This window comes from Podarcis tiliguerta (assembly GCF_965153285.1).
Source record: "Podarcis tiliguerta genome assembly, chromosome: 2".
Taxonomy (NCBI): Eukaryota; Metazoa; Chordata; class Lepidosauria; order Squamata; family Lacertidae; genus Podarcis; species Podarcis tiliguerta.
In genome coordinates, this window is record NC_139535.1 from 83,653,233 (window position 1) to 83,679,270 (window position 26,038).

General features: G+C 45.6%; 2 protein-coding genes across 2 annotated transcripts in view; both read right to left on the minus strand.

The window, feature by feature from the left end:
* LOC310671974 (heparan sulfate glucosamine 3-O-sulfotransferase 3B1-like) overlaps positions 1-24,577 on the minus strand; it is a 29,979-nt gene extending 5,402 nt beyond the window's left edge. The window contains exon 1 of the mRNA XM_083428430.1: positions 23,778-24,577. Coding sequence (XP_083284556.1) covers positions 23,778-24,358 — 581 coding nt within the window. The 5' untranslated portion in view covers positions 24,359-24,577. The remainder of the gene's footprint in view (positions 1-23,777) is intronic.
* TRIM16 (tripartite motif containing 16) overlaps positions 1-26,038 on the minus strand; it is a 680,679-nt gene that overhangs the window by 89,220 nt on the left and 565,421 nt on the right. The gene's annotated exons all lie outside the window — the stretch shown is intronic.

Here is a 26,038-nt window from a genome sequence, read left to right on the forward strand (position 1 = left end):
TTAGCCTGGTGCCTTCAGAGACAAGCATCGTATACTGGAATTTAGATTGCCAGGTCATCCTCTCACTTGCAGATCACCGTAAGCTTTGAGAGCCTCTTGCTTTTTTAGAAATGGCAGGAGATTCCTGACTCAATTTAATAAGCAGAAAGCAGATTTATAGAACTTCATAGTCATCAGCTCGTTGCTGGCCTTCAATCTTCTTGCCAGAAAGCGGCAGGTTCATATGTACCTTCAAGACTCAAATAAGGCTGCTGCTAGAAGCCAGGTCATCTGTAGGTAGCCTTCACATGTGAAAAGCTTTCAGACAGGTGCAAGTTGATTTACAGAGAGAAGTAACAGCTCCTAACCAACACAGAATTGGAGCTATTTCCCACCACAGGTATATCAGAACTATAGGTGCACCAGGGATTGCCATAGTAAATACAAATTTGACGATGGCAGCCACATGGCTGTGAACCTTTCACACATTACAGTTGTATATCCCTCCTTCCTTCTGAGCTAAGTACAAGGAGTTCCCTGGTAGCCTCCCACCCAAACACTGACCATACACAGCTCTGCCATACTAGCTATCCTATTCCTCGATTCATGGCATGTAGGATTTCACTTCCAACCATGTTCCTGGATAGAAGGCTGTCTTATTAATATAACTGTTTGGGGCAATAGGTAGAATTAAGCGGTACATATTCTGAATGATTGAATGACATGCTGGAAATGATTAACGCAAAGCAATATTAGACTCTTTATGAAGAGTATTTGTATTAGCAGGACACTCCTAATTGTCGGCATCATCCAAGACACACCAGTTCCACTGCCGTTTACAAGAACTCCCCTCGCTTCTCCACTTGCCCAAGAGACGAGAGCGCATCTGAACTCCTTTTGTCCCACTCAGCACCCCGTCCATTGTCTGAAGGATCCCCTCAGGACCACTTTAATGGCTACAAGGTTTTATGCCTGCTGGGAAAAGGAGGTGGTGGGAAGGAGCGGAAAATAAGTGCAGATGACTGGATAGTGGTTAGATTAAAAGCTCACTGCTGTTTACGGAGCCGTTCCTTTAGACACTCTCTCATCATTATCAGGGATTCATTTCACACGGCTTGGCCAGAGGGGTAGTCGAGTAATCTGCAGCCATTTCCTGCATAGGCTTTTTTCAGGTCATGTTAAGGGAAGGAGGAGGAGAAAGAGAAAGGTTTCTTGGAAATGAAATGACTCAAAACAGACAGAGCCAATTTCGGGGGTGGGGGAGGGAGAGATTAAAAAAAAAGTGGTCAAGGACTTTCCACACAAGAGGCGCTTTTCAATGTGCTAATTCCCACCCCTCTTTTCTTCATTACTTACTTAGTCCTGTGGCTACAGTCGCTATTCCACCAACATCCAGGACTTATGTTTCCATCTGCACAACACAACCAGGCCTGTGCTCTAGGAAGAGAAATGCTAGTGCATCTCAACCACCATTCCTTGCTTGCTCCATTTTCTTGTGCAAAGTCCACAGGACGAGGCACCAATAATTATACGCATAGTTTACAGGAGTTTCAAATGGCCTCTTTAATGTTTTCAGTTGGCAGAGGCATCCAATGAGGACTCTGGCTCCATCGGACCAAATGGGTTGTGCTTTCATTAATCCCTTTGCTCACTGAAGTTGCATTATTCATAAGCTTCTCTCTCTCTTGGTTCAAGAGCTCAGAACCCCCCACAAAAAAAACAGGCATCAGCAGCTTTTTTACAGGCGGCTAAGGAAGCAAGCCACAAGTCATTAAAAAAGAAAAGGAGGAGGAGGAATCACTTCTACATATTTTGGTAGCCTATACCGCACTCGCACATTTTGGAGCCAACATTTGATGCTTTGGATCTGCAGGACTCCTTGGAATAATGCTCACTTATCTGTGTAGGCAAGAGCTTCTCACTGCATTGCGATATCCCCCCATGTTTGTTCACCCACCCATGGTTGCCCACCTATCCAGGCCAGGGAGTAATTGTTCAACTCCTCACCCTGCCTGCTGCATGTTGGGGGGGGCAGGCAGGGGGGAGAGAGAGGTAGGAAAGGAGGAGGAGACCAAAGACTATTCCTCCTACATGGACTGCCAGCACAGACAAGGGCTTTTCGGCAGCAATCATGGTTGAGTGAATACATTTAAATTCAATAAGATCTGCTTCAAAGAAGTTAAGACTAACATAGAAGCTTTTCAAGTGGCAAGAAAGGAATGTAAAATAAGAAGCGGCTCCATAAAGCAAGAGGAGTTTGGACAGCGTGATTAATTAGACCCTGTTTCCATGTAGCCAAATTGGTTTAATCGCTCCGGTTATGGATTTAGCTCTCCTACAAGAACAGATTTAACAGGCGTTCGATTGAGAAGTGCAGAAGATTCAGACCTGGGGAAAAAGATATTTCTCCTGCCCTTGAAGAGAAGACATGTCTTCTAGAGATTTCAAAAGGCCATATAAAGTTTAGCCACTAAGCAGGAAGAGGGCATGTGGATTGTACAAAACTTTACAGTGGTACCTTGGGTTAAGTACTTAATTTGTTCCGGAGGTTCGTTCTTAACCTGAAACTGTTCTTAACCAGAAGCACCACTTTAGCTAATGGGGCGTCCCACTGCTGCCGCACGATTTCTGTTCTCATCCTGAAGCAAAGTTCTTAACCCGAGGTAATATTTCTGGGTTAGCGGAGTCTGTAATCTGAAGCATATGTAACCTGAAGCGTATGTAACCCGAGGTACCACTGTATTATTTTTGAATGCATATGTGTAGGACTGATATATTTTAACAAAGATGCTTTGGGGGTTGTGGAGGAAACAAATATTTTCCAACTTCTTTGCCAGGGCACTCTCTCAATTTTGCTTACTCACTGCCAGGATGTAAGTCCCACCGTCACTATTAGAGATTTGTGGTGATAAATATTTTAGTCTGTTTAATATCCCAGCTACAGACTACAACACCCAGGACTATGCAGCAGGGGAGAAGAGAAACATTTAAAACGGCCAATAAAAAGAAGGCACTCATCTTTGTAAGAACATTAAGAAAAGAGAAAGGCCACAACTATTCTTTGGAGCTCTCATTTCTTTCTGGAATGCTTGACTAGGACCTGGGCAACCAGGGTTCAAATCTCCACTCTGCCATGAAACCCATCGGGTGACTTTGAGAGACACTGTCTCTCAGCCTAACCTACCTCACAGGGCGGCAATGGTATAATGGAGAGGGGGAGATGTGTGTGTTGAGCTCTTTGGAGAAAAAGCAACATTAACAATAAATAAAAGAAAAGATTGGGGCTCACAATGCTATCAGGTCAGTTATATGCAATACCTGTTAAAATACCATTTGTACCTGAAGAAGTTTCGAGGTGGTTTATTTCCAACCACAGTCCATCCCAGAATTTCCTGCTGAAAACCCAGAACTGTTTATAACACACATGCTCTTGTTTATCATTGTCCTGCCATTGTCACACTACAAGTCCCCCCAGACAGCAATAATGTGGTAGCATTGGGACAGCATCCCAAAACTGTTTCCAAATCGCTCTTCACTAAAATCTGCAGAAAATGGAAGAAATCACTACCAGTTTTCAGGTAAGAAAAACTCAGTACCGTCTACACTTAACCAAATTAGCCAGTTTTGGGAATAGACCAAAGGGGCATATCTGAGGCACACAATAACTGCATTTTTATTTCTTTATAAGGTTCAAAGCATTCACATTAACTGGGACAACAAACTTAAACGTCAGGGTAACAATTTATAAGACATGTTGGATGCTACTTTCAAGAGCCGCATATCAAAAACTGGGCATGAGAAGATGCTCTGCAGGCAGTCTACAGTTGTGCTTTGACCCACCTGTCTATTCCTGCTGCCACCAAGCTTCTTTTGCCAGCAGCCATCTTGCAAGCAAGGCTCAACTCGGCCAAGTAAACTTCAATGAGAATTGTAAAAGCCACAGCTCTACTATCTTAAATTAAACCAAGCAAAGATTGGGCTTACATGCAGCAGGTTTAAATGGGGGGGGGGGAGAGAGAGAGAGAATATAGGCTGGCATTTTTATGCCAATGACATGTGAACACTGCAAAAATCAAAAACAAAAATGCAGCACTAACCTTACAACAGACATCTGTCTGATATAGCCCAAGGTGATTATGAGACGAAACTTTAAACACAGTAAAGCTAAAATGGTCTTATTGAAGAACTACCTGAGTTTAGGGGAACAGACACTAAAAAAAAAAAAAAATGAAGAAAAAATGTGTTAAGGCAATGGTTCACTTTGCCCAACAGCCACCTTCCAATAGCAGGTGAGCATCAAAGGATATGGCATGGTCCAGAAGAAAACACTCCTAAGCCAAACCCTAAATGGCCTGAACACTTTTGTTAACCTTTGTTTATTTGCCTACTTTAGCAAATAAACTGAAAAGGAAAGATGTCCATTGTTATTATTACCACGTCGTTTCCTTTGACAATCGCAATGCAAGGACAGGCTTTGTGGTATTCAGTATTCTTATCTACAGCTTTTGAGAAATGGGCCCTTTAATTCTACCCCAAACCAGTTTTCACTAGGTGGGGGTGGGGGTGGGGGGAAGAGCCAGGCAGAAGCACAAGCTTCTGTGAGACGCCCAAAGAATAATGGCTGGCCACAGGAGTTCTTGTTGGAAAGATTTGCTTTTTTTGTTTCCCTTCAGCAGGATATTCTTCCTTCCAGGGAGCCATGTTCAACGCCTGTGGGCTGTTTTCAAGAATGGGTTGACAAGAGCCAAGGCAGATGGGTGATGCTAGGGTGGATATATATATATCCACCCTAGGATCACCCATCCACCTTCACAATTGGGTCTCTGTGTCCTCCCTCAACAAAAGCCACCCTCCCACCTTCTCAGTCAGCCTCTGTATAAAAAGAGAGGTAGCTTTTGAAGAGCACAAAAAGTCACACTGCTGTGGAGAGGCCAATTATAACTTTGCACAAGGCTGAAACTCCTGAACGGGATTGGCTGCATGGTGGCAGCAACCATGTGACCGGCCTGCTATCAAGCTCTTTGTTTAGGGCCCCGTCTGCACGGGAGGTACCAACACCACTCTGGTGGCAAAGCACACAAAAGGAAAGCAAGCTTTCAATGTGCCAGAAGCTGTTCTATTTATCCAACAGTGCCGTGGTGCACTGGACCAAGGCGCTCAAGGAGCAGCTGCTTAAAAGCCTTTTCACTGACTTCTCCCTATGGCACAGGCTTCCCACCTTGGAGAAGCCACGAGAGGTCAAGAAGGGGACTTCTCTATGTGAAGCTTTAAAAAAACCACCACCACAGTTGTTATGACCTTCTTTAAGATTGCATTCAGATCACCAGAAGCAGAACTGAGATTCTCCTTTCTTACTTCCTTCAGAAGATTGAGTACACAGCTTCCTGAATGTTCTTAAAACAGGAACTCACCGGAGCTCATTAACAGCAGTCATTTCAAGTGCAAGTTTTGCAGTTTGCATTAGTTGCACAGTACCTACGATTTCCTTATTGTTTGCCCGTGGCTTCTAATGAGGAAGGGCCATAGCTTAGTGGCAGAGTATCTGCTTTGTGTACAGAAGGTGCTAAATTCAATCCCCAGCATCTCTAGGTACAGCTGGGAGAGAATCTGGAATGACAACTTCCACTGGACAGCCACTGCCAGTTGCTGCAGGCAACACCAGACTAGATGGATTGATGGTCTGATTCAGAATAAGGCAGCCTCCTGTATCCCTGTGCAAATAAGGCAGTAGAGACATGTTTGGAGATATTGGGCTAATCAATCTTTAATGTTTACAATCATAGCTGGAGTTATTACAAGTTCTCAAGAGCTTCTGAGAGGGTTTATATTTCCTAACCACATCAGAGGGGTCAGTGCATGGACAAGATGTGAGCCGTGTACCCTTAACCACATCACCTGCTTCACAAGGGGGTACAAAATGGTCAGAAGTTGAAAAGGTCACTCCTTAAAACTACTTTGCAGCCAGAAGGTGACCCAGACAATGTGTGCTGCACTATAATTTCCTCACGCCGGAATAAGAGGTCTAGCAAATTAATACACTGTTGATCCTCTCTGCACACTGAGCCTTAAATGCATTTTAATACAAATGGGATTGCCTTCTCCAATCTCCCATTATTGGATTGGTGATTAGTCAAAGAGATAGACAGACACTGCATCTGAAATTGAATTAGCCTGGTCATGAACAGAGAACATCAGCTCCCAGGCATGCCTGGAGAGAAAATCAACATGGCTCAGGGGTGTAGAACAAAGCCGGTGCCCTCAGAACTGCCACCTCGACAGAAGCAAGAGCTGCAGCAGAGTGTCCAAAACCTCTGGCAAGATCAGCTGTTCCAACTCGCCTCCCTTTCCTAAGATAAACAAGCATAACAGCAGCAAGGTTATTAAGTCTGAGTGGGTGGGGTGAACTGGGGTTCTCTAGAGAAGCACGGTCCCCTGTGAATAACCCAAGATAGGCAAACAAGGCACAATGGCAGGGAGGGAAGTAGACTTATCAAAATCCTTCCTGTAGACAAGGATTCACAGGAGAGCTGCGAATGGATAAACAATCCGCTAAGAGCACAAGGGGAGGCCCAGCAGACAAACCATTTCCACCCCAGCGCTAAAGCGTTGCGATAAACAGTATAGCAGACAAGCAAGTTAGGCACCTGTGTGATTTCGGTGACAGGGTGGAAAAGGCAAAAGCCCTCAAACTCACCCTCCCGCCACCCAATCGAAACAGTTATGAAAATAGCTATACATGTGACACTACCTGTCTGCTGGACGAAAACCATGCTTGGTGCAATGAGCTCAAGAGAAATGAGGCCAAGGTGAGAGACACAGCTGAGAGACACAGAGACTGGTAGAAGAGTCCTTTTGGGGATGAGATAGTAGCATCCAGGGTAATCACCTGTACTGTTAGGACGGTCTCAGGGGCAGAGGATGGTGACCCAAGAAAGAGGAATCTATTAGAAGGAACCTATTCCATGTGGTGGGGTGAACCAATATCTTCCTGTGACAAGGATGTGCCTCCAGTGGGAGAGGGTTCCTCATAGTGAATAATTCAATAGAAAGAGGTTTGTGATGGGTCTGTCCACTTGCCTGCCTGATGTGAAAGTTGTAGAGGTCAACCTTTGCCTAGATAAGCTGGTAGACAGCATATTGGCACCAATAACATGAGTACATTAGAAGTCTGGAGTTCTTTGAAGCAAAGTGTTTCCTCCCTATCTCATATACCATCAATGAAGTTACATTGTGAGCAGACAAAAGCAAATATTTTTACACCCAAGGCAGCTCAGCTATGAAATTGTGACCATAATATGCAGTTGTGGCCAGCAACTTAGATGTGTTAAAAAGGGACAAGAAAGTGCTGTGGAGGGTAAGGCTATCTCAGCTTTATATTACCTCCCGTACCATATACAGTTTGCCTCTGGCAAACAACAGGAGAGGGCTATTAGTGTCATATCCTGCTTCTGAGTTTCCAAGAGGCATCTAGCCGGACCCTGTAGGAAACAGCGTGCTTGTTAGATAGGACTTTGGTTTGATCCAGTAGGGCTCTTGTTATGCTCTTGGTTGTGTAAGCGAGGCTTACTCAGGAGGTGAATGCATAATAGAACAGCTGCCTCCCAAACAATGATGCACTGGACGCATTTGGGAGTGGCTGGGAGGGGAAGAGTTCAGAAACTTAGAGGTTGAAAAGCTGGAACTAAAATGTGAGCACCACACTACATTCCCTCCTGGGGAGACAGAAAGGCTCCGATATCTGAAGAAAGGGGATTCTGATCACACCCCCGGCTTTAGTCAGATAGCATCAAGGTATCTTTAAAGAGAGCGACTGAGGCATGAAGGTGCTCTCTGCTGTAGGTATATATAATTTCTAATTACATAGATAAAGTTTTAATGAAAGACTCTGCATTTCCAACTCAGTAATTTGACAGGGACAGAGCAAGGTTGTAATTAAGAAAGGCTCCCTTTTCCTCCACCATTATTAAGAAACTGGCTGTTCATCAGGATGCAGGCACAGCTTCCTCTTGGCTTACCGGAAGCTGCCACTTCCAGAGAAGCAATTGCGTTCAGAAGAGGTATGTAGGAGGAGCATTTGAATCCAGTCAATGCCCTCTCATTTGAATCATCCAAGCACATGCCTGTGTAGCAACATATCCCTGGAAGTACACAGAGAGAGTGTCAGTGGTGTTCATCCCTTCCAGAGTTGACCAGTCTTCCTTTTGCCTGAGGATCATGTTCACCCTTGGCCAACCTTCCACAGTAGAAATGGGTGTGACCCTCACATGTACACTTCAGCTGATTACAGGTGATTATTAACATTCCCATTAGAATCATAGAGTTGGAAGAGACCACAAGGGCCATTGAGTCCAACCCCCTGCCAAGCAGGAAACACCATCAGAGCACTCCTGACATATGGTTGTCAAGCCTCTGCTTAAAGACCTCCAAAGAAGGAGACTCCACCACACTCCTTGGCAGCAAATTCCACTGTCGAACAGCTCTTACTGTCAGGAAGTTCTTCCTAATGTTTAGGTGGAATCTTCTTTCTTGTAGTTTGGATCCATTGCTCCGTGTCCGCTTCTCTGGAGCAGCAGAAAACAACCTTTCTCCCTCCTCTATGTGACATCCTTTTATATATTTGAACATGGCTATCATATCACCCCTTAACCTCCTCTTCTCCAGGCTAAACATGCCCAGCTCCCTTAGCCATTCCTCATAAGGCATCGTTTCCAGGCCTTTGACCATTTTGGTTGCCCTCCTCTGGACACGTTCCAGTTTGTCGGTGTCCTTCTTGAACTGTGGTGCCCAGAACTGGACACAGTACTCCAGGTGAGGTCTGACCAGAGCAGAATACAGTGACACTATTACTTCCCTTGATCTAGATGCTATACTCCTATAGATGCAGCCCCGAATTGCATTGGCTTTTTTAGCTGCCGCATCACACTGTTGGCTCATGTCAAGTTTGTGGTCAACCAAGACTCCTAGATCCTTTTCACATGTACTGCTCTCAAGCCATTCATTCTCTGGATGGCTACAGGTTCCCAACTCTTGGCATAAACCATATGAACAAGCCATTTCCAAAGTCCTTGAAATTTACAAACCCAGCAAACAGCCACAATACAAATAGTCAAAAATCATGCAGCTACAAAAAGCATCAATGGAAAGGTCCGCACCTCACCTACAACCCAGGAGTAGCCAACACAGTGTGCTCCATATGTTTGGACTAAAATTCCCATCATCCCCAACCACACCACAGCCAATAGTGAGGAAGGGTGGAAGTTGTAGTCCACAACAGCTGGAGGGCTTCACATTGGCTAAACCCTGCTGCAAACCCAGGGAATACAGAAGACAGTCCTGAGCAACCATGGAAGAACACAAAGAGTTCCCTGCCCCGTCAGTTGGCATGACATGGCATGACATGACATGACAAAACAAAATAAAGCAAAATAAAACAAAAAACAAAACAAAACAAAATAATAATTTATTTATACCCTGCCCATCTGGCTGGGTTTCCCCAGCCACTCTGGGTGGCTTCCAACACAAGATTAAAATACAATAATTCATCCAATATTAAAAACTTCCCTAAACAGGGCCGTCTTCAGATGTCTTCTAAAAGTCCGATAGTTGCTTATTTCTTTCACATCTGATGGGAGGGCATTCCACAGGGTGGGTGCCACTACCAAGAAGGCCCTCTGCCTAGTTCTCTGTAACTTCACTTCTCACAGTGAGGGAACTGCCAGAAGGCCCTTTGAGCTGGACCTCAGTGTCCGGGTTGAACAATGGGGGTGGAGACACTCCTTCAGGTATACTGGGCCGAGGCCATTTAGGTCAGCACCAACACTTTGAATTGTTCAAGGAAACATACTGGGAGCCAATGCAGGTCTTTCAGGACCAGTGTTATGTGGTCTCGGAGGTCACTCACAGTCACCAGACTAGCTGCCACATTCTGGATTAGCCACATCAAGGCATGGAATGAAATACTAACCTGCTTTCCCACTTTATCAATGCCTGGTCCTCTTTCTGACTAGTCATCGCCCTCTGGCTCCACACCCCACCCTCCCCAACAAAGATCAGCCAGACACCATCTAGATGATGGTTAAGACATATAAATGGAAAGAGATCAGAATTTCCTCCACCACATCTGTGCCTAACACTTAAGCAAATTAGTATATTAAGAGAAAAGACAAGTGATATGCCAGCTATTCTCCCCATGCCAGCTCCACCCAGCACCAGCACCCAACTTTCCTCCTTCAAGCAGATGCCAGAGATTCAGTCTTCCTGCCTGAAGGATGCACTAACAAGTTCAGCCATTAGCTCACACCTCCTAACATCTTCACTATAGGGTTGCATCCCAAGCTGTCCATGTGAATGCAGAACAGAACTTTTACTGTCCTCTTCTACCCCTGGAGTCCCCCAAATGGCCCCAAAAGTCCCCTCTACACAGGGGGCAGAACAAGAGGGTGAATCTCACTGTGCAAGTGGAAGTCCATTCATATGATACTGGGTTCCACCCAGAAACTACAACTTCTAATGAGGGGACTTCAATATTCCAGTTAACTGTTCTTTCTTCTCCCCCAAACCCCAAACCGACATTTCCTGTTTTCGTTCGTCAGACCATGCTGAGACATTCCCAGTCAGATCTACAGAATGTTTAGAAGGTGGAAATGGAAGGATTGCAGGTAAAATGGTAAAAGGATTACAACACAAGTCATGAATCAGGGTTGCAACATCATAAGATACGGAAGTTCCTATAAAGCAAAGTTGGAGCACTGTTTTCTGGGAAATTTTCTGGAAAACGAGAAGTGATGGGAAGAGAATTTGTTTGGGCTTATGACAGTTTGCAAAATGATGCTTTGTTATGGATGTTTAAATAAGAAATAAACCTTCTTTGGTCCCAGTGCTTGTGGTCAGCTGCCCAACGTTGCTTGCATATGCATAAATCAATATAAACAATACATTGCAAGGAACCACAGCTGCAGGGCTTGCTTTTTCTACTGTTCTAATTTGGTGTGTTCACTTCACAAATAATCCAATGAGAGATTTCCTCTTCTCTCAAGAGATAATTGGAGCCAAAAAGCCTGACTTGAGAAAACACATTTCAGCAGAAGACAGAATGTCATCACCAAGAATGAGAAATTAGCAACAAATCCATATTTTACCAACCAGGCTTTTATTGTTTTTTTGCTTACACTCCCAACTGCATTTCCATCCTCCATGCCTCCCCACCACTTTCTCTCACCTCCAAACACCACGCTAGATATGCATTTCAAATTTGGGTACTGCAAGGTCCTCCAGATGTTGTTGACTCAAATCCTATGTTGGCGAACGGTCAGTGATGATGGGAAATGTAGTCCAGCAATATCTGGAAGGGCACAGACTTCCTGACCTTGGGGAAGGGTTTTTCCCACGTTGTGATTTTTGCATAGCACACACATACACCATGATTCACAATATATTGCCAGGTCAAGAACTATGAAACAGATCTCACGATATGGATTTCAAACCAGTTTTGGATGGTATATCAATGTATCACCCAGCCGTATTTGGGGGTAAAGCCAGTGATTAATTGTCAGGAATCAAGTCAAACCTTTTGAACAGCTTTCCCACCTCTAAGGCAGCAGTTAAGATGCTAAGTTTGATTTGCTGCTTAAAACAAAAAGCAGCAAGTAATCTCATTCATCTCTGACAGCCACTTATGCAACTAATTTTTTGCTGGTGATTGATATTAATGCAAATTTATATATTCCACTGGATCTTGTTTGAAAGAGCTGCTCTCAGCTGCTCTTTTTGTCCTCAAGCAAATGGGAGAGGTTTCACCCTCCTACGCATTGCCCCAAAACAGAAGTACCTTTTTTCTTTTCTTTTTTCTTTTAGCATTACACACAAGGGTGGCCAAGTGGATGTCAGTGACTGATGCAGCCAAAGCAAGCCTGATCTCTCCAGTCATGGGGCTGCTGGCCTGTTATTGGCTTTCAAATCTGTTTGACAATCCAGAGAACTGGCAAGCAATTTCATGTACATATACATTGCAGTCATCACTTCAGTTGACAAAATGATTTCCCCATTTCTTAATGAGGCAGCATGCAGCACACATTATATATAACGAGCGCTAGTCAAAGAAGCTCATGTTTCTTGGCACAAGGATTTTAAAATATTTTTTAAGGCCAGATACAACACATTAAACCCGGGAAACTGAGCCCAGCATTAAATTGTTTCGAGGGCAGCAGAACTCGGTGCTGAGAGTGCAAACATCACACAACAGAGCAACAGAGCTCCTCAATCATTTCAGACACCACACAGTGACAACAGGTAGCAGCCTTGGTTGCTTTCCAACCCTGTAATTAGGCTACAGGAATATATGGGACCTGGAATTTGTTGTGCTTTGAGGCCATATGGTTTGCTACCCAGCAGAGCTCTGGCCTATTTATTATCCCTTTGACTCGCTGATCACCAGTCCTCGACAACAACAAAAGAGCAAGGATGTTGGTTATCTTTCAGCACTAACTATCAGAAGCTCCAAAGCAGAATGTCCAGGCGCTAAATCCAGTACAGGAGATTTAAGTTTCTCATTTTAGCCTTCCATCTAAAAGGGCAAGCTGGACATTTCACACAGTTGCTGGACTGAATGATGTGCAGGCCTTGATGGCATTCTTGGATACAGCCAGCATTTTCAGCACAGGTGGCCTCTCATGCTCACAGAAATGTACGTGTGTATGAACGCAGTAATCCCCAAGATGTAGATGAATGCAGCCATTTTGACGGAGGAGAGGGCTTTGTTAGCAGCATACATACCCAGTCACTTCTTGTAAGTGTACAATCTCTCAAAATAAAGAGCATCTAGGAACAGCCTGAGACCTTTTGGCACCTGAAGAGAACAACAAAATGGTGCCTCCCTCCCCACCAAGGAAGAAGGGATGAGTTAAGATCTACAGCAGATGCAAGAGGGGGTGGGAATAAGGCTCTACATTGTGTTCTGCTGCCCCTGTGAATCCTGCCACCTGAGGTGGTCACCTCACCTTGCCTCATGGGTGGACTGGCCCAGAGTACAATAGACTACACAAACATATAGGCTTGCTTCACAAGCCATCAGAACTGGCCTGTTAAGGTCTTGAAAGTGCCACACAACTGGTTCTAAAATCTGAACTATAGCTGCAAGGTGAAGGGAATTAGGATGGCAGTTGTACACATGAATACACACCTTCATTATTTGAGCATGTTATTCAGAAATGGCACATAATACAGACATCCAGATTTGACAAATGCAGCAGCTGAGACGGACCCAAAGAAAAAGTTATTTAGCTTCTGCTCATGCCTGAATAGGCCAAATGAGAATGCCCATTTTCCGCTCTTAATAACAGGCCTGCTAAAGAGCAAGAGTTGGGAAACATGGGTCTCTAATAAAGAGCTACTATCCCTGAACCACCAAGAGAAAAGCCTACGCAGAAAGTTTTCATCATCACTTTTTTACGCTACTCAGCAACGTTCCATTTCACTGACGGCCCCAGAGTCTCACCACAAGTCAGAGCCACGGGTGGACTCACCAGCCAAATATGTCCGCTCCGGCGCATGCTCAACTTCGGGGGTGGGGGGTTGGGGTGGGAAGAATCAACTCCTCAACAGGTGAGGCTGTGAAACATGATCAGGGAAGACAAAGCAGTTCCCGTCAGCGCCGTGCTGGGAAGAACGCATCATTTGCGCCGCACTGGGAGACATGCTTGAAACAGTAGTGCACTGAAATCTCAGCAACACGAAATAATCTTTGCCATCTGTCTGAACAACTCAACGCTCCTGTTGCAATCTGAAGGAAGGCTCCCAGAGAAACACAAGGGCCTTGCTGATGGATCACAAGAGCCCGTCCCTCCTTTGGGGGCCATTTTCCTCATAACTTCATGCTGCGACTAAGACATTGTGATTTGGGGCCTGCTGGAATCAAACTGGAAGGCATTATGTGCCTTGGAGAGTGGATGAAAAAGAGTAGGGAGACCCCCATCTTGAATTGTGCTAGGCTCTTGTCTCCAAAGAGCTTCATTCATTCAAGAGGCTGTAAGTATATTCTGAAGTAGACGTGAAGAGCCCCTGAAGCTGATGCAGCATGAAATCAGATACAAAACTTTGCTCTACGGTTTGTTTCGGGGAACAGAGTTGGACAAAGTTCGGAATGTTAAAGCAGTGTCTACAATTCCACTCAATCATTTTTTCAAAAATGAAGGCGGCCAGCTTTTCAGTTCAAGTATTTATTTATTTTTTGGATGGGGGAGCTGTTATAAGAAATCCTATTATTATTATTATTATTATTATTATTATTATTATTATTATACTGCCTTTCCTCCCAAAGGAGCCCAGGGTGGCAAACAAACCCTCAATTCTTTTACAAAGCATTCTTATACCAAGTTCCCTCTGTGGTTTTATTCCCAGTCCAAGGACTTAACAAACATGTACATCAGTTGCTTATAGGTCCCAATGTTATCTAAGCACCAATCCCAGAAGCAGCCCCAGAGTTCATGTTGCCAGATTTCAAGGGAGTAATTGATAGGTTTTTCCCCCGATGTGATATGTCAGCATCCTACCAGTCTGACACCATATTAATCTCCAGCCCAATACACTGAGAACAGGGGTGCTTCATGGCTACCACTACCAGCCTTCCCAAATCGAGGAACAGACAGTGTGTACAAATACAACTCTGCAAGCATGTATCCGTCCACAGACTTAGCTTACTAGACCAAGGTTTAAAGTAGGAAAGGGTAGTACGTTCAGAATTCTCAAGGGGGGGGTGGAAAGTTACCATTGCCACCAGAAATGTGACAACAGAAGGTTCCCTATGGAATTAATTGTGGTGGAGAAGAAAATACAGGTCTACATCTAATGTTGTGAAGACACTATAACTTGAAAACACATTAGCAGCACATTCCTCTTTTAAAAAATATATCTGGGAATTGTAGTTTGTTAAGGGTTGCTGTGAATTGTAACTCTGTGGTAGATAAACTACAGCACCCATAATTCTTTGAGGGAAAGAATGTGCTTTAAAGGTATAGTGTGTATAAAACCCAAGTCTCTGGGCCCTCCTTCTATTTGTCTAAGATGCACAAGCAACCTTCATTTGGACACAGGGGAGGAGGGGCCGTTCTCCCCACCCCAAAAGAATGCTTGCCTCCTACTAAAGAATCTCAGTATTGGAGGGTGGGACTATCTTAGGACACCAGGAGTTTTATAAGTCATAAGGGTCACAACTTCAGCAAAGCATCCAACACAGAGAACAATGAGCTCTTTTCCATTCTCTCCCACATATTTGCTAATCAACCTGGGAGCCATATGGAAAATCTAACAAGCACGATAGGAAGGCAGACAGGATCAATTCCCGTTACTGAAAAATGGCATCCAACATTTGACCAAAGACTACTGGGATACTTTATCTTATCATATATTCTTGTTTTAGCATTTGACTAAAATTTGGCAGTTCTCAGAAGTCAAGGTCTAGGTGTTGTTGTTTTTACTCATTAGGAATCAAGCATCGGCATTCTAGGCACTGCTTCCACAGCCAGACATTTCTATCTACAGTAAGTAGAAAGAATTTCCAATTTCTAAACAGATAAGGAGAGGCACAAGGCCCCAAAACCAGAAACCACGCAGCCGCACATAAGGACACACACAGACAACCTTCCCTCAAAGTTTACACCATTTGGTACAAAAATTCTCAAGATGTACAGATTGTGTAGTTTGCTATACTGTTAAAAGGCCAAACAGCATTGCACATTAGCCATTTTCACAGTGCAAAAACTTGCACTCACAAGTTTGGTAAGAGGTTGGTAGACTGTGTGTGTGCATATTTCAGAAAGTTACCCACATCTCCAATTTTCACAACTGCTGCCACCCCCAAAAAAATTATCTTATCATCTTATCTTATCTTATCTTAGGGTAACATAGTGATGGGGAAGTTAGGTTGAAAGCATTGTTCAAATACCAGGAAAGTTATTCTGAAGGTTTTAAGAAGCTTTTGATTGCATAAAGAAAGTGATTGCATCCTTCAAGCTTGGCTGCAAAAAGGGCCATTTTCTCCCACTCTGCTTTTGTCCACAAGGATTCCAGAGTCAGTGCCGAAGAGAGAGAGAAAACCCAGGAACTCTAGTGCTTGTAACTATTTAGCATTAATAGCTGGATCCAGTTTCCTTTCCTTTCCTGCCGAAACATTTCTGTTTGAAGCCACTAAACAGAAATAGTATGTTCCAAAGACCTTCAGCTATCAGGCGGCTGGTTGTTGTTTTTTGTTGGGTTTTTTTTTTTTTGGTTTTTTTTTTTTTTTTGGAGTTGTGCAACAAAAGCAGACATATTTTCAAAAAGAAACTTGCACTACAATCATTGCCTGAAGTGTAACGTACAGCAATCTCTTCCCATTACAAACAACTGAGCAGAGAGAGATCGGGGTGGCATAAGATTTTAAGATCAAAAACAAAATTATTCTAGTTTAGCAATTGCGTACATATTACAAATGCAAAATAAAGTTAGGGGTGTGTGTTTTACCATTTAACCAATTCAGACTAAAGTTGTGTGAACAAGTCAGAATACAAAAATGCATTCGGGTCCGAAATTTCTTGCTTGGAAACACATGTGCACTTATCTGGAGTAGGTACAAATGAGCACAGCAGGGCTCACCTTTGAAAATCCATGCAATCCTAAACACACTTAGTAGAGTAGCACCACAATCCACACAGGTCAAGATCAGTAGGGCTTAATCCCAGGTAAGCACATTTAGGACTGCAACTTCAGTTTAATTAACTCTGTAAATGTGCTTAGGCTTGCACAACTTCATGACAACATTTGTCAGAATACCACAGGATGTTCTTCAGAGGTCCCACTATGCTCCATGTTCTGAAATAAGCCAAATCCAAAATAGATACCTCATAGTCTTAAGATTATTATAATCACCATGATCTTTGCTTGGAGCCCCATATCTGTAACTGCATAATTACTAGCTTCACAGAAGTAGTTTTTTCCAGGAGGAAAACTGCTTGCATGTCTGCTGAATTGGCCTTAGACTAATAGATACATTAATTAAAACAAGAGGCATTTTATTCTGGTGAATCATTTAAGCGTAAGTAGTGTGGTTCTGCTAGTGCAGGCAATCCCATCCCTAAAGCAAAGTGTTCTCTTAAATATTGACTTATTCCACTTACTGGATCTGGGAATCTCATTTGCAATTAGCTGCGTACCCATTCTTTACATGGGAAGGATTAATCAACCATTTTACAGTCTAATTTAGGTCGCTAATTTAATACAGAACTCAAGATGCTTTAACATAATTTCGCTAATAAAACCATGACAGCCAGTTCTTTAGCCAGCCACACATAGTTCTTTTTAAAATGCTATGGATGCTATTGAGGATCAAACTTTTCCAAAAATAGCTAAAGAGATGCTGCAGATATTGAACACTTTCTCTTCTCAGTTTTACCCTGTTTAGCTGTTGCTAACTCAAGAGCCAAATATAGAGTTGCTTGCTGCCTTTGCCTAAGCAAAGTTAGAGATAATGCTGCTGTTTAGATCTCAGGAGCATTTCCATTTGAGATTACTGTTAACATTTTAACTCAGAAATTAAGGTGTAATTCAGTACACACTTATTGAGGAATAAATACCACTGAATGCAACAAGGCTTACTTCTGAGCAGATATGTATGTTTGCACTGTCTGAGGCTGAAAATGTTTTAGGTGTGTTATAGTGTGTCCCCCAAGTCAGTTTTGATACTGCACATATGGAAGCTTGCTTGCTTTAAAACACACAACCTTTTCTCAATAGTTCAAGGTTGAAGTTAACAACCTTGAAGTTAATCATAGATAACATTGAAAGCTTTGCAGTCAATATGAACAGAAAATCCCAAGGAGCTATTTCCTCCACTTCCCTTTAAGAGCCAACTGTTCTAGGCTAGTTGACTAATTTGGGAATGCTTAACTGATCAGACACACACAACCCCTACAATGCCTTGTTAATTTTCACCAAAGGCAAGGTCTTCCATAAGAATTTTTTAAAAATAGTTTTTTTAAAAAAAAAATCTCCAAAATCCACAGCAATACCTTTAAGTAGGACCAACCAAAGTATCACAAAATTTTCACTTGGAAATTAGTTTGAATGATGACAGAAAATGTGATAAAATGAATAAAAAATATTTAAAAGCCTGTCATGGCAGTAACCAACCATCCTCATCAAAAATTGTAGATTTCAAATAGTCCAAGTGGCAGATCTCATGCTGAAACATATCGCACAAGAGGTGAATTTGCTGACGATGAACACATGCATCTCCCTTCAGAGGTGAGCCTTTTGATAAAAAATAATATCCTAAACTAGTCCCCTAATTCTGGTCACACTTGTGCATAAATGGCTTCCTCGTGATGAGTTAGCTGCAAAAAACTCATAGCCTTTGCAGAATTTGAAAAAAGACTTTTCATTTACTTCAATGGCTATATTACCACAGTTTTCTCTTCCCCATAAAATCAAGTAAGTTGAATTAAGATTTGTGGCTATTGTCTCAGTAATAATGTAATTGTGCCATAACCCAAAACTTGAGCAAATTCAGCTATCAGAGCAGAGATAGGGTGGAGGGGTCCCATAAAAATGTAACCTATAGACTTACAATGGTCTGGTGTCAATCCAATAAAGTGGGAAAATAGAAGCCATTCAAATCCAAAATAAAATTCAGTAGTAAACAAAGATCTTTAGGAAAAGTCAGTATGGTTCTACTAACATGCTGTCACATTACATATCACCAACTCTGAAGTTGATTTGGCAACGTGGAGAAAGATAGCGTTCAAAATCATACATCAGTTCAAGCACTTGGCAGTGGAGTTTTTACAAAGTTGAAGTCCTATATACTTTACTTTTAGGAAAGATTTCCAGTTAATTGAAATGGGGCTTTCTTTTCTTTTCTTTTTTGAAAGGGAGGTGGCTACTTTTGAAAAGGCACACATAGTAGTTTAGTTTCTGTTAATATTTGGTTGCTGAAGGGAAGGGACATGGTTCTATTTAAGAAAGCATTGTTTACAACAGTAAGTTATACTCTAAACGCCCTTTCTTGGAGGGGGGGTGCTGCTGAGTGAAATTAAAACCTACATTTAATTGATTGCAACTGTTAAAGTATTTTAAAGCAGAAATCATTAATCTGCCACTCAGGCTCTTGCCTCCGTTCTAGATCCCTCCCAAATCTATTCTTGTTTACGTATCATGGCTTCCACTCATAAGTCACAGTCCCCAGCTGAACTGCCATAAGGCAATTTAGGCTTATTAAAACAGGACTAACACCCCAATCCAAGAGCTCGTTAAGATCATATAGGAGACTAAGATGGTTTAGTTTCAATAATAATCAAATTGAAGTAACTCAGCTGAAAAATGGTTTGCCGTTGCTGCACGGGCAGTTTGTGTCACGTGACAACTTCACAGCAGCTTGAATTGTTTGTGAGAGAACCAAGCTATTTCTCAGAGTTTTCGTAGACAGTGATTTAACAAAACAAAGCCCACTATTAAAGCAGCATGTTGTGCGCTGCAGCTGAAATCAAGCTGCCCTTAATAATTCAGCTTCAACTCAAAGCAGTGCTAAGCTGGAGTCTCTCTTTATTTTCCAAAAAAAGGGGGGGGAAATGTTCCTAGGAAAATGTACACCTCAATTCAAAAGAACAAGTTTGTGTGTATTGGTTTAGCTTAAGAAACTATCATTTGCCTAACTACACATTGATTTTTCTCTTGCACAGAAGTCCTTCCTTTAAATAGCAGCAGATTGACTATTTGGCAAAGGGGGGGTGTAGAAGGGCTCAGTTGGGCCTTAATTAGGAAAACTGTTACATCCCTGTTAAACAAAAGCCACCAGCCAGATCAGCACCTGTAACTATTCCATTTCAACAGGTCATCTCCTTTAAGGCAACATTGTCCCAGCTGACATAAAAGTGGCTTCAACTAAGCTTGGATATTATATGCAAGGCTGCCAGTCTTAAAAAGACATGCTGCTACATACAGTGCTATTTTTATGCCCGTCTACTCTGGAGGAATCCCCAACAAATCCAAAGTGACTTACTCCCAAGTAACTGTACATACACTGAGCCAGTCTCAAAGAGAAAGAGTTGACCAAAGAGAGAGAGAGAGAGAGAGAGAGAGGAAATAAAAGGAGTAAAATAGCAGGATTGTGCTGAATATGCCAAGCAGGTAGAATCTCATGCTCCATGGCTTGTGTGGCTGGAGGGAGGAAGAGAGGAAAGCTCATAAACCCAGTGCTAAACCTATTTCAGTTTCCTCAAGGATGCTGGAATATTATTCTAGGCAATTAAGGTGGTCATATGTTTGGTTCCCATTCTTTCAACTAGCATCTTTCCAGGGCCTGCAACAATTGGACATCCAGCTAATCTGCATAATTCATATTTGCATAACCTGCAAACTTTTCCGATCAAGTCACTGGCACTCCAGACTGTCTGCGCTTATCTAGCAAGGCCCAGCTTTTTAAAAACCATCCTGAAAATAAGACTGGCACCGACAAAAGTGTGGACATGCACATTTGATCAAAAGGTGGTTGCATCAGCCAAAATCATGCCAAATGCCAAATAAAAATCCTGTGAAGTTGGGGTTCAATGGGAGGTAATCATTACTTTAAAGTTACATTAATAAGGCTGTGACAAACAGCACAGACCTTCTTCCCAGCCACCTTACGTGTTAATGCTTTTGAGTTTCATCGTTTAACAAAACTGCACATCAAATGCACACCTTTAAGCATGTGGCTTTCCAGTGATTAAGTTTCCCCCAAAAAAATACTTAAGCCACTTAGGCAAAGTTGAGGAAGAGTTTTAAATGCAGGCTCCCATTCCATCCACCCAACCCGCAACTTCTAAGCAAGTTGAAAATTCCCCCCTAGTTTGGCCTTTAGTAACACTTAATGGTTTTCGTCTTCCTGACAGCTCTGCTCATTAGCTACAAGCAGTAGTTTGGGGAGGATCTTTTAGAAAACCTTGAAGGCCGTCACCCTGGATAACAGAGATCCGGCTCTTCACAGCCTCGGTGAACAAAATTAGCACTAGCCTCCCTAATCAAAGGCTGTGGCGCTGGGCTGTGGGAGTGACAAAGGAGAGCCGGGGAGGAAGGAGCCGGGAAGACGGGGACAAGCACAGCTTGCCTACCAAACAAGCGACTTGATCCTCCTGCCAGAGCAGAAGGCAGGAAGCCCTTGGTTTGCTTTCGCACTCTTGCTTACTTGGCCCACAATTCCTCCAAGAAGCATTTGTGTGACCCTAAATGAGCGAAAAAGCTTGGCGTCTCCAAACACGTTTCTATTGTGTCTTTCCATTTTACTTTAAAAACAAATACATCTCAAATTTCCTTTACTGAAAGCAACAACTACATCTATCGATTGGTACACGTTAAATTGTTGCCACTGTTCTGGCTCTTCCTTAATCAAACCCTTCTTCCCTGTGAGATGTTTTAAATTGTGTCCTATTTAAAACAGAATATTCTTTAAAAAAACAAACAAACAGCAACTCGGCCATGTGCTTAGCATAGCAGAGGTTTGGATTTTGGATTTGTAATTTTCCCATCTCCCTGCACAGATTCACTCAAAGTTCTGCAAGCTGGGGGGGTTTTTGGGGGGGGGGTGGAAGTGGAAGTCACCTGACTGAGTGCAGGGCTTGGAATGTAAAATCAAAACCATTTTTATTTATAACAGACAAGGCTCTCCCTCCAAGTTATCACCACCCTATAAATCAATGGACACCTCGACTGTACAAGGATTCATTTTCATGCCCTGACACATGTTGCACAGACGACGACCGCATCCCATTACAGATGCATCTGAGGCTTCTCTTCGCAGGTCTGCAGTCAGTCCCCGTGGAGTGCAGAAGGTCAGCGGACAGATCCGTTTAAAAACTGCAGGGCGCTGTTTTTTTAATCGCACCATCTCCCCCTCTCCCATGCATCTGAAGGAGATGAGAGAATCACCTGCCGCTGGCTTGATAACTGATGTCTACAGCACTTTCCCCCATAAGGTAGCGGAGGATTTCTGCCCCCCCCCCCGCAAATAAAATTCTCCCCTTTAGCAGGAGGACGGAGAGATCAAGCTCGCAAGTCAAACCACACAGGCTGATATTAGACCCGCTTAAGAAAACCCGTTGCCTAAGATCTTTCGTTCCACTCTCTGCTCTCGTTTTGAACTCTGGGTTATTATTTTTCCTGCATGCCCTCAATAGGACATTTTGATTTAAAACTTTCCCCCTTTTTTCCTCTCTAAAGAGTTATTTCAAAGAGAAGTCCATCGGCCAAGGACCGAGAAATGTGAAGCGCAAAAGAAGCTGCAGTTGAAAATGACAAGGAAGAGGGCGCGCAGGAGACGGAGTGAAGCCGCCGCTGTCTAGATTGGGAAGGGCAACTCTCTTTCTCCCAGTCCTGCAGAACTTAAACTCGGCGGGAGCGGGTGGGTATGACCGCTACTACGAGGCCTTAAAACCATCCTCGCACCCCCAGAGGACGCGTGAAACTGCCCAGAGGACTCCACAACCATGCCAGATCTATTTGTCGTTTTAAATCCCAGGAGCCTTAAAAACCACCCCACGGAGACGCGTTTGCTCCACAAATCAGGTCTAGGAAAGTTGTGGAAGCTTAACTTTCATTAGCGTTTGCCGAGATTCAGTCGGCACAGCAGATCGCCGGGTTCCCGTGTCAAAATATTAAGAATCCCGAGCGGGCTGGCGGAGCAGGAGCTGCAGTGCTCCCTTTCGCCCAACAGAGCTCACTACCTCTCCGCGCACGGCCGGCGCCTCCTTGCACTGCCTTCAAACTGGCTCGCCGGCGCGCTGCTCAGATACACACGGACCTCACTGCCGTCTGAATGCGGCTGCGGGCTTTTTAGAGAGAGGGAGGGAATGGGATAGACCTAGAGCGAGTTCGGCTACGGCGCTTGAAACCGATTTGGAAGCGGGGGAAAGTTTCCCTTCCTGGCCCTCGGCTCCCACTCGCTACCCTCCCAATACGCGCGCACACAAACAGCCCGCAATACAAACGCCTAGCGGAATTAATCCACGCCGGGGCTCCTGGGAACAATAACTGCAGGGGAGCCGAGTCTCACCCCGTCCATCATGAGGGTCACGGACACTTGATGCCTACACTGGAGGCCGCGCGGGGAGATCTTGGAGAGGCCACCGGAGCCTCGAAACAACACGGCTTGGAGAGGACCCTCGAGGCGGCGTGTGGGCAGGCCCATTTATAGGCTCCAAAGGCGGCTCGGCCAGTGGCCTCCCTTGCTTACTTCCCACCTTGACCCACGCCAGTTAATTCCCGCTTCCATCCACATCCACAGTCCCGGACACATTTTAAACGCATCCCTCTTTCCGGGAAGGGAAAGCGGGGAGAAGGGGGACCCCTCGAATAAGTCGCGTCTAAACCCGTTACTTGGGAGTCAAGGCTACTCAAACTCCTAAGAGCTTCAGAGGTGGCTTTCATCACGCGTAATGTTGGTGCAATGGAAAAGCAGGGCGATTCGGCCCGGGTCTCTCTCTTACCTTACCCGCTTAACTCCTACCCATCAACACCCAGTAAAAGCCCTGTGTGGTTTGGGGGTGAAGTAACCAGTAAACTGCTAGAGAGTTAAGCGAGTCGCATTATCCCTAGGAGTGGGGCAGAGAGAAATCTCCCACTTTGGGTCGATGGAGACACGTGGACGGGTTGCCGTCCATTCACACCCTGGTGGGGTCGTAGGGTCTCCGGTGGAGGCGGGCTACGCCTTCTGACCGGCTTCTAACGGCTCGCCCCCGACGAAGGGGGCGCCAGGCTATGCTAAAGGTCCGGGACGCTCTCCCCAAGGCTGGGCGTACCTGTACCAGGTGAGTCCCCGCTCGTAGTTGCGGTCGAAGAAGTGGGGCTCCGCGCCCACGGCCCTCACGTCGGGGTGCACCCGCAGGAACTCAAGCAGCGCCCTAGTGCCGCCCTTCTTCACGCCGATGATCACCGCCTGGGGCAGCCGCTTGGTGCCGGAGCCGTTGAGGAAGCTGGAAATGGGGCTGAGAGGAGAATCCGCGGCCGCGCCGCCGTTGCTGTTGTTATCCCCCCCGTCGTCGTCCTCGTCGTCGTCCTCGTCGTTGTTCTCCTGCTCGGGGCTCAGCTGGCCCTTGGAGCCCGGCGCCCGCAGCAGCAGCAGCTTGGAGAGCGCGGCAGGGTTGTGCGCCCGCCGGGCAGGAGGCGCCGAGCCTCGCAGCAGCAGCAGACCCGGCGCGGCGGAGGCGCACGCCCCGGCGGCGCACGAATAGAGCACGCAGAGCCACAAGGCGAGCATGGCGAAGAGCAGCAGCGCGAGCAGCCTCCTCCGCCCCGGCGGGGGAAGCAGCGGCGGCGAGGCAGGGGCGCCGGGGGCATCGGGGGGCAGGCGGGCGCCGCCGCTCAGGCGCAGCTGGCCCATAGGCTGCAGCCCGCGGGAGGCAACCCCGGCACCATGGCTCGCGGGGCCCGGACGGCGAGGCGAGCGCAGGAGGCGGCGGCGGGGGGGGGGGAGGCGAGGCGGCAGCAGCAGCGCTCACTCGCTTCCCGTCTAGTCCCGCTCGCGGTTGCAGCGAGTGGCGAGCGCAGCAGCGCTTCTTGGCCGGGCAGGCTGGAGCGCGGGAGGGCGGAGAGCAGGCGCGCCTGACCGGCACCCCTCGGAGCCTATAAGAGCCGCTCGCCGCATGGTAATTAGCCCCCTTTGGTGGAGCAAAGGCAGCCAATGGCTAACCGCGCCGCCCCCGTGGGCGGGGAGCGGGGAACTGCGGGAGGCGATTAGCCATTCTTATTGGCTAATGAGCCGTTAAAGAGCCCGCGGCAGAGGGAAGTGGAGAGGGGGCCGCCGAGGCTGGCGAGCTGCTTCCGAGGCGGCTTCGCGGCAGACCAGACCAGACCGCCCCGTCGGGCAGGCCGTGGTTTCCACGCGCCCGCCCCGTCCCTGCTGCAGAGATGCGCTTACGGTGAAGAAGCAGCCAACTTGGCCTGGAGGCGTCGGAGACTGCGGAGTCAAGTGGGTTCTTCGAGTAACGCATAGAATTTAGAGTTGGAAGGGACCACGCAGGTCATCTAGTTCAACCCCCTGCAATGCAGGAATCTTTTGTCCCACGTGAAGCTCGAACCCACGACCCTGAGATCTCCTGACTGAGCTAACTCGAGGGAACCTCGTGAACAAGTGCAATTGACCAAAGGATGGGGAGAAATCTCGTAGACGGGGGCGGGATGGCTTTTCAGGCAGCTGCCCAGTGAACGCTGCTTCCCCTCTCATCTTCCTTGCGGGAAGTAAGAGCTCTAGCAAAACAGCACGCTGGTTTCTTACACACACACACACACACACACACACACACACCATATTATGTGGCTTAAAGGCTGCTGCAACCCAAAGCATACCAGTGGCATATAATTTGAGTAACCTTCTAACCGGGTTTGGGAGGGAGGTGCGGTCAAGATCGCTTAAGGCCGCTCGTTGCCGCTCAGTGACTCAGGGGCACGTCGAATAAACCAGCACGAAATCGTGGGGCTTAGTTAGCTTCATCTCACGTCGGTCAAAGAGCCGGAAACGGCGAGATTTGGGGCCTGCGGGTGGGGTGAGGTGGAGATTCGGATTAGTAAAGGGAATCGAAGCAACCTGCTCCGGATTCACGGAGTAGGAGCGCAAATGCGCGGCCTTCTAGTGCACGAGGTACCACTGACAGCAGCGTGTAAGGTGATGCTGTCACACTTAGGCCCTTGTCTCAGTGGGGCCGGGCGCTCCTGCTCCGCCTGTCCAGCCGGTTCAGCGCTCCGCTCCCATCTCAAACTGCGACACCTTCTGTCCTCCTGCAGCCGTCCTGTGTAGCCCTGTCCCGGCAAACAAAGACCCCCTTTGCCGACTGTCTCCACCTCCATCCTTCTCTCTGCCTCGGTCCTCGAATCACTTCGAAACTGGGCCCCGTTTGTTCACACTCAGGGTAACCATCCCATGATGCTAAGAAAGGGGGTTGTGCTCTTGTTAATACGGAGGTGACGATCGTCTCGAAAATGGAAATAAGAACTTAGTTTCGAACCTGTTCTGAGGAGGAGGAGGAGGAGGAGGAAGAAAATGCTAGAAATTTTCTTTAAAAGC